The sequence below is a fragment of the Cystoisospora suis genome (assembly GCF_002600585.1).
Source record: "Cystoisospora suis strain Wien I chromosome Unknown contig_1699, whole genome shotgun sequence".
NCBI classification, from domain to species: domain Eukaryota; phylum Apicomplexa; class Conoidasida; order Eucoccidiorida; family Sarcocystidae; genus Cystoisospora; species Cystoisospora suis.
The window spans coordinates 23,250-35,946 of record NW_027154499.1 but is presented as its reverse complement, the minus strand read 5'-3'; the positions used below and the strand labels follow the sequence as shown (position 1 = coordinate 35,946).

General features: G+C 54.1%; 4 protein-coding genes across 4 annotated transcripts; 2 read left to right on the top strand and 2 right to left on the bottom strand.

Moving 5' to 3' along the window:
- The first annotated feature begins 540 nt into the window (after positions 1-540).
- CSUI_003771 (uncharacterized protein) lies at positions 541-2,949 on the top strand. Its single transcript, XM_068063966.1, has 4 exons — positions 541-921; positions 1,059-1,131; positions 1,257-2,091; positions 2,573-2,949. The coding sequence occupies exons 1-3, from the start codon at positions 797-799 to the stop codon at positions 1,542-1,544; spliced, it is 486 nt and encodes a 161-aa protein (XP_067924060.1). The 5' UTR covers positions 541-796; the 3' UTR covers positions 1,545-2,091; positions 2,573-2,949.
- Positions 2,431-5,685, bottom strand: CSUI_003770 (uncharacterized protein). The gene is made up of 3 exons (XM_068063965.1): positions 5,019-5,685; positions 3,654-4,518; positions 2,431-3,321 (listed from the first exon to the last, which is right to left on the bottom strand). Exons 2-3 carry the CDS (start codon positions 4,476-4,478, stop codon positions 2,713-2,715), a joined length of 1,434 nt encoding a protein of 477 aa, XP_067924059.1. The 5' UTR covers positions 4,479-4,518; positions 5,019-5,685; the 3' UTR covers positions 2,431-2,712.
- Positions 5,686-6,279: 594 nt separating this feature from the next.
- CSUI_003769 (uncharacterized protein) lies at positions 6,280-9,293 on the top strand. Its single transcript, XM_068063964.1, has 5 exons — positions 6,280-6,647; positions 7,052-7,546; positions 7,901-8,048; positions 8,510-8,744; positions 9,010-9,293. The coding sequence occupies exons 1-5, from the start codon at positions 6,566-6,568 to the stop codon at positions 9,283-9,285; spliced, it is 1,236 nt and encodes a 411-aa protein (XP_067924058.1). The 5' UTR covers positions 6,280-6,565; the 3' UTR covers positions 9,286-9,293.
- A 710-nt stretch (positions 9,294-10,003) lies between these two features.
- Positions 10,004-12,273, bottom strand: CSUI_003768 (ap2 domain transcription factor ap2iv-1). Its single transcript, XM_068063963.1, has one exon. It carries the CDS (start codon positions 11,674-11,676, stop codon positions 10,279-10,281), a length of 1,398 nt encoding a protein of 465 aa, XP_067924057.1. The 5' UTR covers positions 11,677-12,273; the 3' UTR covers positions 10,004-10,278.
- Between the last annotated feature and the right edge of the window lie 424 nt (positions 12,274-12,697).

Here is a 12,697-nt window from a genome sequence, read left to right as displayed (position 1 = left end):
AGTGACTTCTGACCGTGTGAAAACTGGGTTTGTCTCACTCCGCTTCTCGACGCAACGAGCGTGGTCTCTCGGTAGTGACAGATCACTACAGCCTAGCAAGGGCTGCTGTCTCAAAGGCCATGCCCGCCGACCGGGGCACTGGACTCAGTCCTTGGGGTCTCTCTCCCATCCAAACCAGTCAGCCCCCGGGCCTCTCTTCGGCCGCATCCCAGGAGTTCTGGCCGTTGCCAGCTGGCAGGACCTGTAACGGCGCGAAGGAAGAACGGTACGTAGTGCCGCGGACTGGTGTACGTTTCTTGATTGTTGACCAAAATCGAGTTCGAGCCGTCAAAACCTCCTATCAGTGCGACTTTCTTGGACTCTGTCGCCGTTTCAAATGGTAGACGGTGTAGTGACGTCCTGCATCTGGTTTCCAGCTGTAACTGTCGAGCGTAACTCGGTGTGTACCCGGGGTTCGCATGCAGCATGCAACAAACCTGCCACCGCGCCGGCACCCCGAGCGCAGCCTTGCTTGTTCCTTCGTTTTTTTTTATCCAGTCCGGAAGCCAGCCTTCTGGAAGTGCGCCCGACCACACGCAAAAAAGAAACCCCTGTGGCGGAACATGCCATCAGTGGCACCGCAGAAGGGTTTTACACGGCGGTCCCGGCTTGTTTATGGCAGTCGAGAGTGTGAATTCATCTTGTGTTTTTTTTTCTGGTGAAGAGAGCTCGTCGTCTACCTTGGCAGCTAAGAGCTGCGCGAGGTCGACTCCAAGCTGCCTCTGTAAAGATCTTACAACAAACCTGTTCAGTCGGAATGGCCATGGGGCTGGACTCAGCCGCGCAGTGGTGCGCTGAAGGACTTGCTGCAAAAACTCTTCAAGTCGCTGCCTCATTGAAGAATGCTTTGAACTGGAAATCTGATCCGGCGTCAATGCTTTGGTACGCTGGCACTGACTGGCTGCGGCAGCCCCATTTCGGTTGAGGGCACGGCAACAGTATCTGGACAGCAGGCAGTGCACCCTTACAGGCACGTATGTGTAGAGGCCAATCCCCACTCTGCTTGCTGGTGTCCGCAGGTGGGATGGAGTGGAGTCCATGAGGAATATATCCTCCTTCTTTGGGCGCGAAGAGATTGGAATCTATTTGAAGGTGAGTTTATACCTTGTGGCGCTCGTGCCACACACAGCTAAGCCAATGTCACGCAAAATAGACGGCAGTCGGTGGATCAAAGTGCGTATCCCATGCCTTTCCTCTCCGCGTCTCCTGCCCTGCAGCACTTTCCTCCCCTACAAGGCGCATCCTTGTTCTCCTACTATCAGGGCATGCAGATTGAGCCCCGCTTGCTGCCTGCGACTGTAGTGCGTTTGGCGGCCCTACCATTGGCGGATTTCTATTTTCCAACAAGACCTTGGGTCAGGAAAGCTGTTTACGCCCTCTCTGGTGTTTTCCTGGTACTTGAACTTTTTCCTTCGGTCGCTTATCCTGTTATCCACAATATTTTGCTTCGTGTTTTGAGACTGAGGTATTCTTTCCTGGCGCAAAAACTCCCCAACGCTATGTAGATATGCGATTCAGTCTGCGGGGTCCGAAGGAACATCAATCCGGCAATCCGGTCCATGGCCTCGCAGTACTTTCGAAGTGAACGGCGAGATGCCCGACAACAGGACGATGCGACACTGGCATCAGCACCTTATAGAGGCTTTCACGTTAACAGGCGCTCGTGTTCCGGAAAAGCGAGTAGCGGTGACGGCATGAGTATGCACCCCTGCTGAGAAAGTGCCGAGTGTGACGGGATGCAGAAAACAAATAGCCAGAAAGGCAGGGGACTGCTCCGCGAGTTTCCATCCTTCGCGACCGGGCTGTGCGGGCAATGATCCTGAAGGGAAATCACCTTGTACCACAACGGCTAACAATATTCTCAAGGATGCGAGGGAGGAACAGACGGCATTTCTTGGACAGCTCGTGACGAGGTGTGTGGCAGCGGTAGAGTTTACCCCGAGGATAAGTGCGTACCGACCAGATATACACAGTACACCAGCGAGGGAAAGGGAGGCCTGGTATTCGGTTTTCCTTATGCCCGATAAAGCTTCCCCTTGTGCCCCCGAACAGGTACGGCAGCGGGGAGGACAGCCTTTGCGCAAAGGTGGGGCAAATGTCGCTTTTTCGCCTTCAGGGTGGATGGGCCGTATCGGCCTGGTCTTCAGATGTTCTTCGGTTATTTATGCCTCTCAGTGCACGGGAGGCTTCTCCCACGACAGTCTGTCGGCTGGGTACTAACCGAGTAAGCCTGGAAAGGGAATTCTGATTCCTGTTTTTATTGGGACGGGGGGCACACTGTCCGGGCTACCTACACTATCAATAATCTGCCACTGGAAAGCCGAACTAATCTCAAAGCCAGCGGATCGTGACGTCTCGGGAGAGAACTGCAAAGCAGGCTCTCAGTTGGAGGCTGAGTTCGCTCTGCTGTGGCTGGTGCGGCATGTTGACACAGTTGCCAAACAGTTCAATGAAAGTAAGAAAAACTATTGTCTTCATTTGGAAAAATCACGTCTTTTTGTGTTCCCCACTTGCGGCTTCCTGCCTTCCGCAGCTTGCTTCCTAGAGGCAGCCTAGTCGCAGACCGCCCCAACACCCCATCCCTATGCTAGGACGCAACGAACAAAGAGACCTGCGATACAGTGACAAGGCAAAAGAAGGATTCGTGGACCACTTAGTTTATATATGCGATGTTCACGGGAGAGGAAGCACCCAGACCTCGTCCCGGGCGATCTGCGGGATGCATAGTGGGTAGGTCGGTGCATTTTCCACAGCGACGCCCTTTACGATCGCCGGAGATTCACAGACAACCGGAGGCATTTTGAGAAGCTTGTTAACGAGTTCAACGCATCTGCTGGAGTTGATCTCCACAGTCTCGCTGCCGTCGTTTCCAGGAACCTCAGACTTTTCGCAGCTCATTGCTGACTGGTGAGGCCCCCCAGGCTGGTCTGTTTCCTTCGATGGGCTCGCTGGCCCGTTTTCCCCAGCGCGCAGGCCCTGCTTCAGTGCCATAAGCACGCAGTAAGCTAACGCCTTCCGCAGGGGGTGTTGCAACCTGTACGCTACGTGCACGTATGCAGTTAGGACTGCATCGATGTGACCCCTCAGCTCAGCTTGACGAAACTCATTCGGATGATGAGCCTTGCGACCAAGTGTAGTCGAGTCGCTCAAGTACCTGCTATTGCGGTGCGACTCAGCAATTGAGGGCCCGATAAGCACGACTTGTGCGCCTGTCAGAGCGGAGAGTTTCAACGCTGGCTTGTTCTCGGGACCCAAGAAAAGAGGAAGGTGCGGTGGCAGCATCTGAGGGCATAGTACAAACGCACAAATTTCTTTCTCTTGCCTCTGCCTTGCCCGAAATCATTCACGGCTCACGCTGCTACGTGTCGTAGATCCGTCTCATGAGCAGTCATTCTCATCGAGAAAAATATTCCCGGGGCGGCCAGGACACTGAGAATCATATGACTAGAGAAGCCAGTAGCAGCGCGTTCTACTTTGGAGGAGCAGCCCAAGTCGGGGCGGGTGCTCCGTTTCCAGCCTGTCTACAGCATCCAAGTCTGCAGCACCGCGTGATCGTGGCGGCCAGTTGATGGTGGACGGCGGAACGCCCCCTGTTCGACAGAGACTGACCGTACCTTCAACGTAAGAGCCACTTGTTGCAGTTTCGGCGACAGTCGGTGAACGAAGTAGTTGCTCAACAGGCGTTGAAACGCCATGTCATTTTCCTCGACTCCAAGAAACTGCTGATGTGGCTTGACGTTTGTGTCCAAGCCAAATAAGGGTGCCGCCTTGAAGAGAGGTGGAATACACAGGCGACCGTGTAACTGAAGCTGAAATGTATCTGCGGCCTCAGAAAGACCTACGATGTCAGGATTGGTTTCCTCCGAAGTGCCGTCATTCGGCTTCTCGTTGCCCGGGTCCGTTGCTCCGCTCCGCGGCGGGCACACAGACTTTTCGGGCTGTTTCGCACCGTTGTCTCTCCCACAGACAGCCGCGCCCCACCTCTTATCTGCGTCCTTCGCAAGGCGTCGGTCAGCCTGGTTGACTGTGGAGTTACCGGGCCTCACCGCGTCTGAAGCTGCTCCCTGCCGCGACGGAGCGGAAGAGGCGTGGCGGCGATTAGCTCTGAGCAGGGAATCGAGACGATTTCGGAAGAGTCTCATCCACTCCTTGTTGTCTGCGGCTTTTTCTAAAAAGTCGCTTCTAAAGGAAAACGGCTTTGTTTTGCCTGATTTGCCTTCCGTGTTCAAACTGCCGGACCGCTTCGCTGGCCGCGGAGGAGACGAGGGTCCGGGACACACCGGCGTACGCAGGTCGCCCGGACAGGAGGAAGGCCACGCTGCTCCGTTTACCCCGTTTGGAGCCGCTCCGCCCTGGACCATCGGGCCTCCCGGATGAGACAGAGACGGTACTACTGGAGTTTGAAAAGGAAGATGCATCTGTCGGCTGCACGTCGGCATCTGGTCTGGGTTAGAAGGCGTAGGCAAGTTAGACCTATGACTTAACTCACACAACAGCAGCGGAGTGTTCTTTTTCTTAGGTTTCTGTCTTCGAATGTCCAATTTTGAGAAGCTCTACGTGTGGCGAGGCTTAAGAATCTCTGGGCTGGAAAATGCAGGAGCGGACGCGGTGGATCCCTCGGTACGACAGGACACGCCGCACTACACCACGACATTCTGTGAAGAGTGTTACACATAAGGATTCGAAATAGCCTTCACTATACAATGGCGTTGTTCGTCTCCGCCGAAACCTGGGGCCGCTGACTGTGCAAACTTGGGGGGCGTCTCTGGCACGAGCTTCAGGTGCTGATTCCCGGTTTCAGTTTTCAAAAGGAACACGCGCTTACACACGGACTTCTTAGCAGCAAAGCAAGCAGCCGCACCCTGTTCTGCTCTGGCAGGCCATGTGACTTCTTCAGTACCTCAGCCTTTCGGTACGCCCACCCGTGAGGACCCAAAGCAGGACAGCTGTACTCTCAATCAAAAGAAAGACTGGCTTACCCGAGTTGCTAACTTAGAAGTCGATCTATCGGGCGTTGTCGGGACTTGTTTGTAAGGAGCCTCCACTTCTTTTATAGACGAAGCCGGGCGAAGGCCTTTGGTGCGGCCCGATATCAGGTGCTCAAAAGAAATTTGCACCGTGCAGTTTCCTCCAAAGCTGAGGTCCGATCAACACACGAAACACGTGTTTCCAAACAGAGTGCGATTGCTCACTACCAGTTAGCCTACGACTGGTAGAGAGGCGACAACGGTAAAAACTGAGCTGGGCCTGCCCTAAGTATTGGCAACGTGGTGTGTGGTGAATGCATGAACAAGAGCGATACGCCGATGCCAAAAACCGGATTATGGAGCGCGAAGAGCACAAGGAGATCAAGGCAAACCTTCAAGGATCACCTTCACGCAGGAGTACAAAGGACATAACAAGTGCGAATCAGATTCCTGACATAGCAGCTGGAGTGTGCACCCGACTGAACGCCGAAAATAATCACACTGATCATGCTCCTGAAAGCACTCGACCACACACCGAGAAAACGACAAACTAATTGTTAAAAGAGAACATGAACGCGACCTGGGTTCTTGTTCCCAATGCCAAACAATCTTCTTCAAACCCACAGATTGCTTGGAGAGCGGACAGATATCTGCCGCCAGACGGGCGAGCAGCATCTCTTCATCTCGAGAACAAAGCCCGCTGGGTGTCAGTTAGGCGCGTAGAGTACGAATCTTGCCGGTTGTCTCTCAGACCACCTGCGGGAGGTCTTACATCAAAAAGCCCTCTGGCCGGTGGATTTTTCGTGTTCTTCCCGTGTAGGGCTGAGTGTCAGACGGAGTCCCAACAAGTTCAGCCCGCTTTGTCAGACAAGAGTTGGAGAAATCATTACGGCGGTTGGAGTCATTGTGGACCGCCTACGCCGAACCATCCTTCATGCAACACACCAACTGAAGCAAGGAAAGGCGACAACAACGGAAAACTTTACGCTTGTCTACAGAACCCTTTTAGGGGCTGCTGACGGAAAATAGAGGTACTGCACACTGCCCTATCTGACCGTACTGCCAAGCTAGTCGAAAAGTGGCTGGGATTCCTCGGCGTCGTCCTTGTTCCCCAGCTCGAACTTTTCCGCTATTTCAGAAGCCGTTGCCGACAACACCAGACCTGATATATAGCTCAGTTAATGAAGCTCCCGGAGAAGTCTCGCGCTGGAACGAGCTCAGAGAGTATCATTCACATGCAACCGTGCAGGACTAGCCGGCGGCCCGTGCGTCCCGTTGAAGACCGCCGCACGGGCTGAATGCCTTGCACATGTTTCACGGAACTACTTTTCCGACAACACGCGGCTCGTGTCAAAGGTCCAGCTGGCTGTCCTTCCTTCAATTTCGGCCAGGCATCGAAAAGAGAAGAATACGGACAGCACGTCTCCTGATACAGACGGGGCCTGTCTCTTAGGCTAGATACAAATTCCCAGGCAGCTTTCACCGACCAACCGTGTTGCCTCACTCGCAAAAGTCTGGGGCAGTCGGAAAGGGAAAGCTTATTTTCTAAGACCGTCATCATGCGTCTGTCGAGCTACTCCAGCCGTCTGGGGCTCGGACTCTTGCTTGCCCTGGACAGGACCGGTCCAGGCGGTGCTGGAGGTACGTCGGCTCCGTTTTGAGATATCGAACAAGCTGCATCCTTTCACGAACCAGCCGTGTAACTTTTGCAGCAGCGCGCGTTTCTTGTGTTCATCGGCCAAGCACGTGAGCTTTTTTCAGCGTCTTTCAAGTTCCCGCCTGCAGACGTCACGGCTGCGACCCGGTGAAACGCATTGCGTTTGCGGCGGGAGCATGAGATTCTTGCCGGCTCGTTAGGTTACACTTGCACGGATACAGTGTTCGGACTGACGAGCTCGGCCTTCGTCGTGGAGGCATTTTCCTCTCCCAAACCTTCAGTTGTTGGCGGGGTACCAAATCCTTTGAGGCCCCGCCCTGCTGAGCGTTGTCTCCGACCAGCATTTGCTACAGTCGCGAGCGCTTGGTTGTGTGAGTGCCTCCTGCAGCCATGTACCTTCCACCCGAGACCCTACCGGAGAGCTCAAGCCAGGATTCACTGTCAGCAGATACTCCAGCTGTGCCTCCTGAAATGCCGGACATGCCTGATTTGGAACCGTTTGAGGAGGCAACCGGTCCGTCGCAGCTGTTTTACTCGGAAGTACCGAACGCAGGTGACACTCAGTTGCTCATGGCAGTAAACAAAGCCATTTACGAAGCAATCTACCAGGGAACTGAGGAACAGCGCCTTCAAAGGTGGGAAGCTCTGTGGAGTCAGTACGATGCCGGCCGCGGCCATGATGACACGATGCCGCCTGCGCACCTGTGTCCGTCCCCTGTCAATTTCCCGGCAAGGGAGGAGGCTACCGGAGTCCTCGAGGAGAAGATCCTACAGCAAAAAGAGCTAATCTATTTAGCATCGTTTTCAATGCCCCCATTCAGCTTCCTGTCTACCTCTTCACCTGCGGGGCAGATTAGAGTGTCTGACATCAGATACTCACCAGGTCAGTGACATCATTGCTCACGGTCCGCCGCCACGTATCCTCCACAAGTATGTGTGGTAGCACGGTCTTCATCTCATTCATACGGCGCATTAGAATGTTCTCATGATTGTCACACTTGTTACTTTCCAATGCGAGTGCTTGTCCCACTTGTTACTTCGTACTGCGTGGCGACGGGCTTGCCATCCGCAGACTGGAAGTTTCGCGCGAACAGGCTTTTAACGGTGTTGCATCAAACATGATTGCCTTTGTTGTGCTGTCGGTGAGATGGATGCGTTTGCTAGCACCGGAGTTCTCCAAGGAGTCAGGAGGCCTGATGACTGCGTTTCGTGGTGGCTTGTTTTCTGAACTGTTCAGCTGGTGGGCTGGATGCGCACGGCATTCTTCCAGACATCTTCACAAAAAGGGTAGCTCCCTTTCTCGCCAGTCATTACGGGGTTCCCGACCTGAGAGTGAACTGGTCCTTTCGCCCCCACTCCTGCGACTTCAGAGCCGTGGCGGATAGGTAAGCATCCTCCATTATATATGTCCCGATGACCGAAGGAAGCGGGCAGTGCCCTTTAGCTTTCTCAATTCGTTTCTAGTGACTCGTCCTTTTCCACTACAGCCGGCCGACCTGTGTGCCAGAAGTAGGCACATCACTCGATTTCACCGCCTTCAGGAAGGGCCCCGGCTGCTACCCTAAACCTGTAGTCCGAGAATACCTTCTTTGGGGGTAGAGAGGATCAGGCATACTCCAAGGCTACTACAGTCCGGGTACCTTGGTAGTGACAGATCTCTCAGCAAAAACATCAGGCTGCGTTGGACAGAGTCCGACGTACTTTGTTTATAAGGAGCTACGACCAAACCTTTTCGTTAGAGTAGATTACAACAGATGTTCTTCTCTTGGCCGTTTCTTCTCATCCCAGCTTTCTTTTGACACCCTCTTCATACTTACTATTGCCGTGGTGATTTCTGACTTCCCAGCTTGTATGCAGACTCGGCATCCGTTTACGTGGGGCTGAGTAGTCCAAGTCCGCATGTCGCGCGTTACTTCGAGACAAGCTGCCCACTGATGATGTATGGCAAGCTCAGCTTGATCACCGGTTTCCTAAAAGCACCGACTCGAGGAGGAATTGCTTCATTGAACAGACCGGGCGTGCGAATTGGCACTGTCGCTTATGTGCCGCACCGGGAACTTGTCCGCCAGCACCTCCCGAAAGTAAGTCGTGGCCGGTTTATATGGCTCGAGGGCTCGCCACCACTCACCATAGCGTGCAGCGGAAGACAGAGTGTTCTTCAACTTGGCGATTCTTCTAAAACGTGGATCCTAAGATATCAGAGCAACGAATGAACGTCCCACGAAGTGCTGTTCCGTGCCTCCGACAGGGTGTGTGACAGTGCACCGGCGCCGTAGTATGCTTCCTCGAAAGTGGAACACCAGCAAGTAGACAGGGCGGGCCCTCTTGTATGCTTTTTCTTTGCAGGCTACTCTGGTTGTCTACGATACTCTTCCTTACTTGTTGGGGACCGTGTACGGCCGTGATCTTCACGCGTTCTTGCTACCAAGTTCTGCGGCTCGAGCAATGCTCGCTTCGGGCGAGCTTTGTCCTGACACATGCAAAATCGTTGGTGATATCGGTGAAAACAACCGACCTCTTGTTATGCTCTTCCGAAAGTTTCCCATGGATCCTCCATATGTTGCCACGTTTTTTGACGGGAACTACACGCTGCCTGGGAAAAACTGCGAGCCATTTTTTTGAATCCGAAGTACTGGTTGCTCTCAAACTGGGGCTTTCGCAGGCTCTGATGCTTTCCGAACCGAGGATACGCCCCATGACGCTCGAGGGGCCCGTGCGCTGTATCGCCACGTTAGTACAGTTCTCGAGGAGTGGCATCAGCGTGTTGCTTCCATATCCCATATCTGCGTACCACCGCTCGTGCCCTCACACTCTCACGGTCGCTGTCACTTTTAATTACCTAACCTTGCAGGAACGCCACTCCTATTCCCGCATTTCACTATTTTCTTTTGAGGTTGTCCGGATACTTCCAACGTGCCACGTCGACGGTCTGTTCACGTGACGCAGTCGAGTCCGCAGCCGCCAGCTGGCAAACAAGTCCCGGAGACGGCGAGCGGCTGTTTATTCTCCCATTGGAAGAGGTCTGCCGGTGTGGCTCGCTTGACAAACCGAGCCTCAGTCCCTGGATGCACCGCAGTCTGCCACGTAGCGAAGTTACCATCGTGGTCAGCCTCACCGTGCAGACCGTGTTGCATCGAACGGCGCGCAATCGCCGCTCCTTCGCGAGAGGACGTAGCGTTGCACCAGTGATTGAAAAGAACAATGCTTTGGTACTGCAGCCCAGTCTGCGCGGTGGCGCGTGGCGCTTCAGTCCGCATCACCGGCCTTGAACATATAGTGTGCGTAACATTCACTGGACTGAAAAGCATCTGGAAGCATCACGCGCTACGCAGTTTGCCGCCCTCGCTAACCGCCTCTGCCGCCAACACGACTTCCCAGACCTCTCATTGTAAGCGATGATCTCTGCTTATTCAACCACTGGGAGGCCGTCAGTTCATGTCAAGCTGTGGTTACAAGTTCACACACAGGTGGCGTACTTCCTCTGATCACGTGCCTCACTCCTCTCCCGCTCGCTTCGCTCAGCACACCCCCGGGAGAGTGACGGCCTACCTTTTCCCCTGCTTCTTCCTTCCACGGCCGTTTGAGAAACCCGGCAGCGCTGCCGTCTGAGCTACTCTATTCTGCTTCAATTTGACTCCCCTTATTCGGAAGCCGTTCCACCATCTCGGGATTCTGCGTCGCGTCGTGACGCTTCTGCGCTTCAAGAATGTCCAGTTTCATCCACTGTTCTTGAAGTTCTTCCCACTCCTTCTCCAGCCGTTTTCTATATCGAATCGCGAGTTCCTTGGCTGTCTCAAACCCATAGTTGCTGACACGGAAGTAGCACTCGCAGCGGACGAAGAAGTTTCGCTCATGATTTTTTCTGGAAAACTGAACACGCCAGGCGCCCTGAGGATGCCATCGCACACCCCGCTGGGTGCAGACGTAAGCATCCCAGTTGATTCGCTTGGCAGCCTCTTTTGCTGCGATGGTATTGTTGTTGAGTAGTCGCTTGACAGTGCTAGAAGCTGTCAGTGAATGAGGGATAGGAGGTCGCCTTTCTTCGTGTGGGATATAAGGTGTTTGGGCTGGGTGCAGTATACGCATCTGATGACGGCGCTTCTGAACGACGCGCTGTGTGCCGAAGTTCCTGGAGAAAGGAATACACGACTGGACATCTACGACAAGAAAACCCGTGCGCTCTCTTGAGATGGGAAACAAAGCCGATGCAGAGTGGCCACTAGTCTCCCCTCGAATGCCGTGATAGCTGAACACGGCGAACGGCCTGTGACAGATCGTCGGAGAGTTTGTGGGGGGGAAGACAGGAGGTAGGTCGTCAAGAGTACATCTTTGTTCCGACGGGTCAGCGCATGACTTCAGTGTGTCGCCCTCTTCTTCGGCAAGACGAAACCAGCCAGCACGCGGCCTGCGAAATGTCCTTAGAGAGGCTGAACTGTTTCTTGTGCACATACAGTGTCCAGAAGACAGCGGGTCGGGCGCGTATGAACAGTAGCCAGAACGGCGCTGAGCAGGCCAGGTGCAAAAACCATACGTGAAGTGCTCAGCTGGAAGGAGAGGCATGAGAGGTGCCTGGCAGTGGACCGTTTCAGTAGCTACGAGACTACTGAGACCATCTCGCGCTTGAGCCTTTGAATGACGACGCCGTTGCTGTCTAAAAGAAAAAAGACTGGAGAAGGAGTTGTGACTGAAACACTTGGGACGATCTGCCGAAGGCGTTGTTTTACAGCCGCATGCTGGTAAAGAAGGTGCCGAAGGAGAGAAAACGAGAGAGGAAGACCGCGCTGCAAGCGCAAGGCTCCTACGATGGGTCAACGCACTAGCACTCAGACAGCAAGAACTCCGCCCGGGCAGTAATATTTCCCGTTTTCGCCCGGTAAAACCGTTCCTTCCCTGCAAAAAGCTGTTTTGTTGGAGTCGACTCTTACATGCTCCTAGAGGGGACTGGATTGCTTCCCCCTGCCCATGAGATACCACGGTGCCCAGGACACAAAAACACCGGGCCTGGGGCAACATGGTCCCCCTGATAACCTCGACCAGGAACGGCAGACAGCCTTGCCTTGCTATACCGTCTCCCCCTCCGGTTGACCCTAGGGTAAGTAAGACCAGTGAGAGGAGAGCTAGACAGCCATGATCAGTTCAATGTCCAGACCATAAGTGCCTATATTTGTTTCGGATAACTGCAAACCACGTCCGTACAGAACCACGCTTGGAAATCGACCCAACGAATAATTGCCAAGTGGAGAACCCGTACCGATAAAATGAAGATGCAGAAGGGAAACGTGGGAAATGTTCGAATGACTGAAGGACTGATGTATCGATCCCGTGGACCCTCCTCTGGCCAGAGTCAAGAACGGAAGAAAGAAACGATTCAAGAGAAAGAAAACGGTGGCTTCCCGGAAACCCGAGGGCATCCCATCAGAACTACTCAGTCAGCGCCCCGTCTTTCCCTGAGATGAATGCCGATCGCGGTTTCGGGGGGAGATGCGGTGTGGTAGTTTACATGCGGAGCTGCAGAAAAGACAGTCCCTGTCGATAGCGTACACACAGTCAAGGAATATCTCACATGCATATCAATACCAAGCCACGAGATGACAGTGTTAGTGAGTCAATTTCATCTGGTCTCTGCGTGATACAGGGCGTCTGCACGGGAAAGGGCCTCACACCGTTGATTGAGGCCCTAGAGAAGAACAGTCCGTTCCGTGAAAGTTCATGTGAGCCATGGCTCGCCCCCTTTCCCACCGTCTATAGGACGGCGATTGTCGCATGCCAGTGCGATCCGAGGTCATGCACTGTTGAAGAATTGATGAAGGATTGAAGGTCAGAGCCGACCGAACACCCAGCGGACCTGTCCCTCTTGGTAGACGGTCTGGAGTGAGGAACTGCCTCAGAATGAGGTTCGGCTGCCGTCGGCCTGGGAGTCACTGCGTGTGACAGGCAGCAGCGTGAACCCAGCCAATTGTATGGCTGCAGATCATCGCCGCTGGAGCAGCGGAAGAGGGCTCAACGGGTGCGATTCAGGGCACTGATGGTCGGT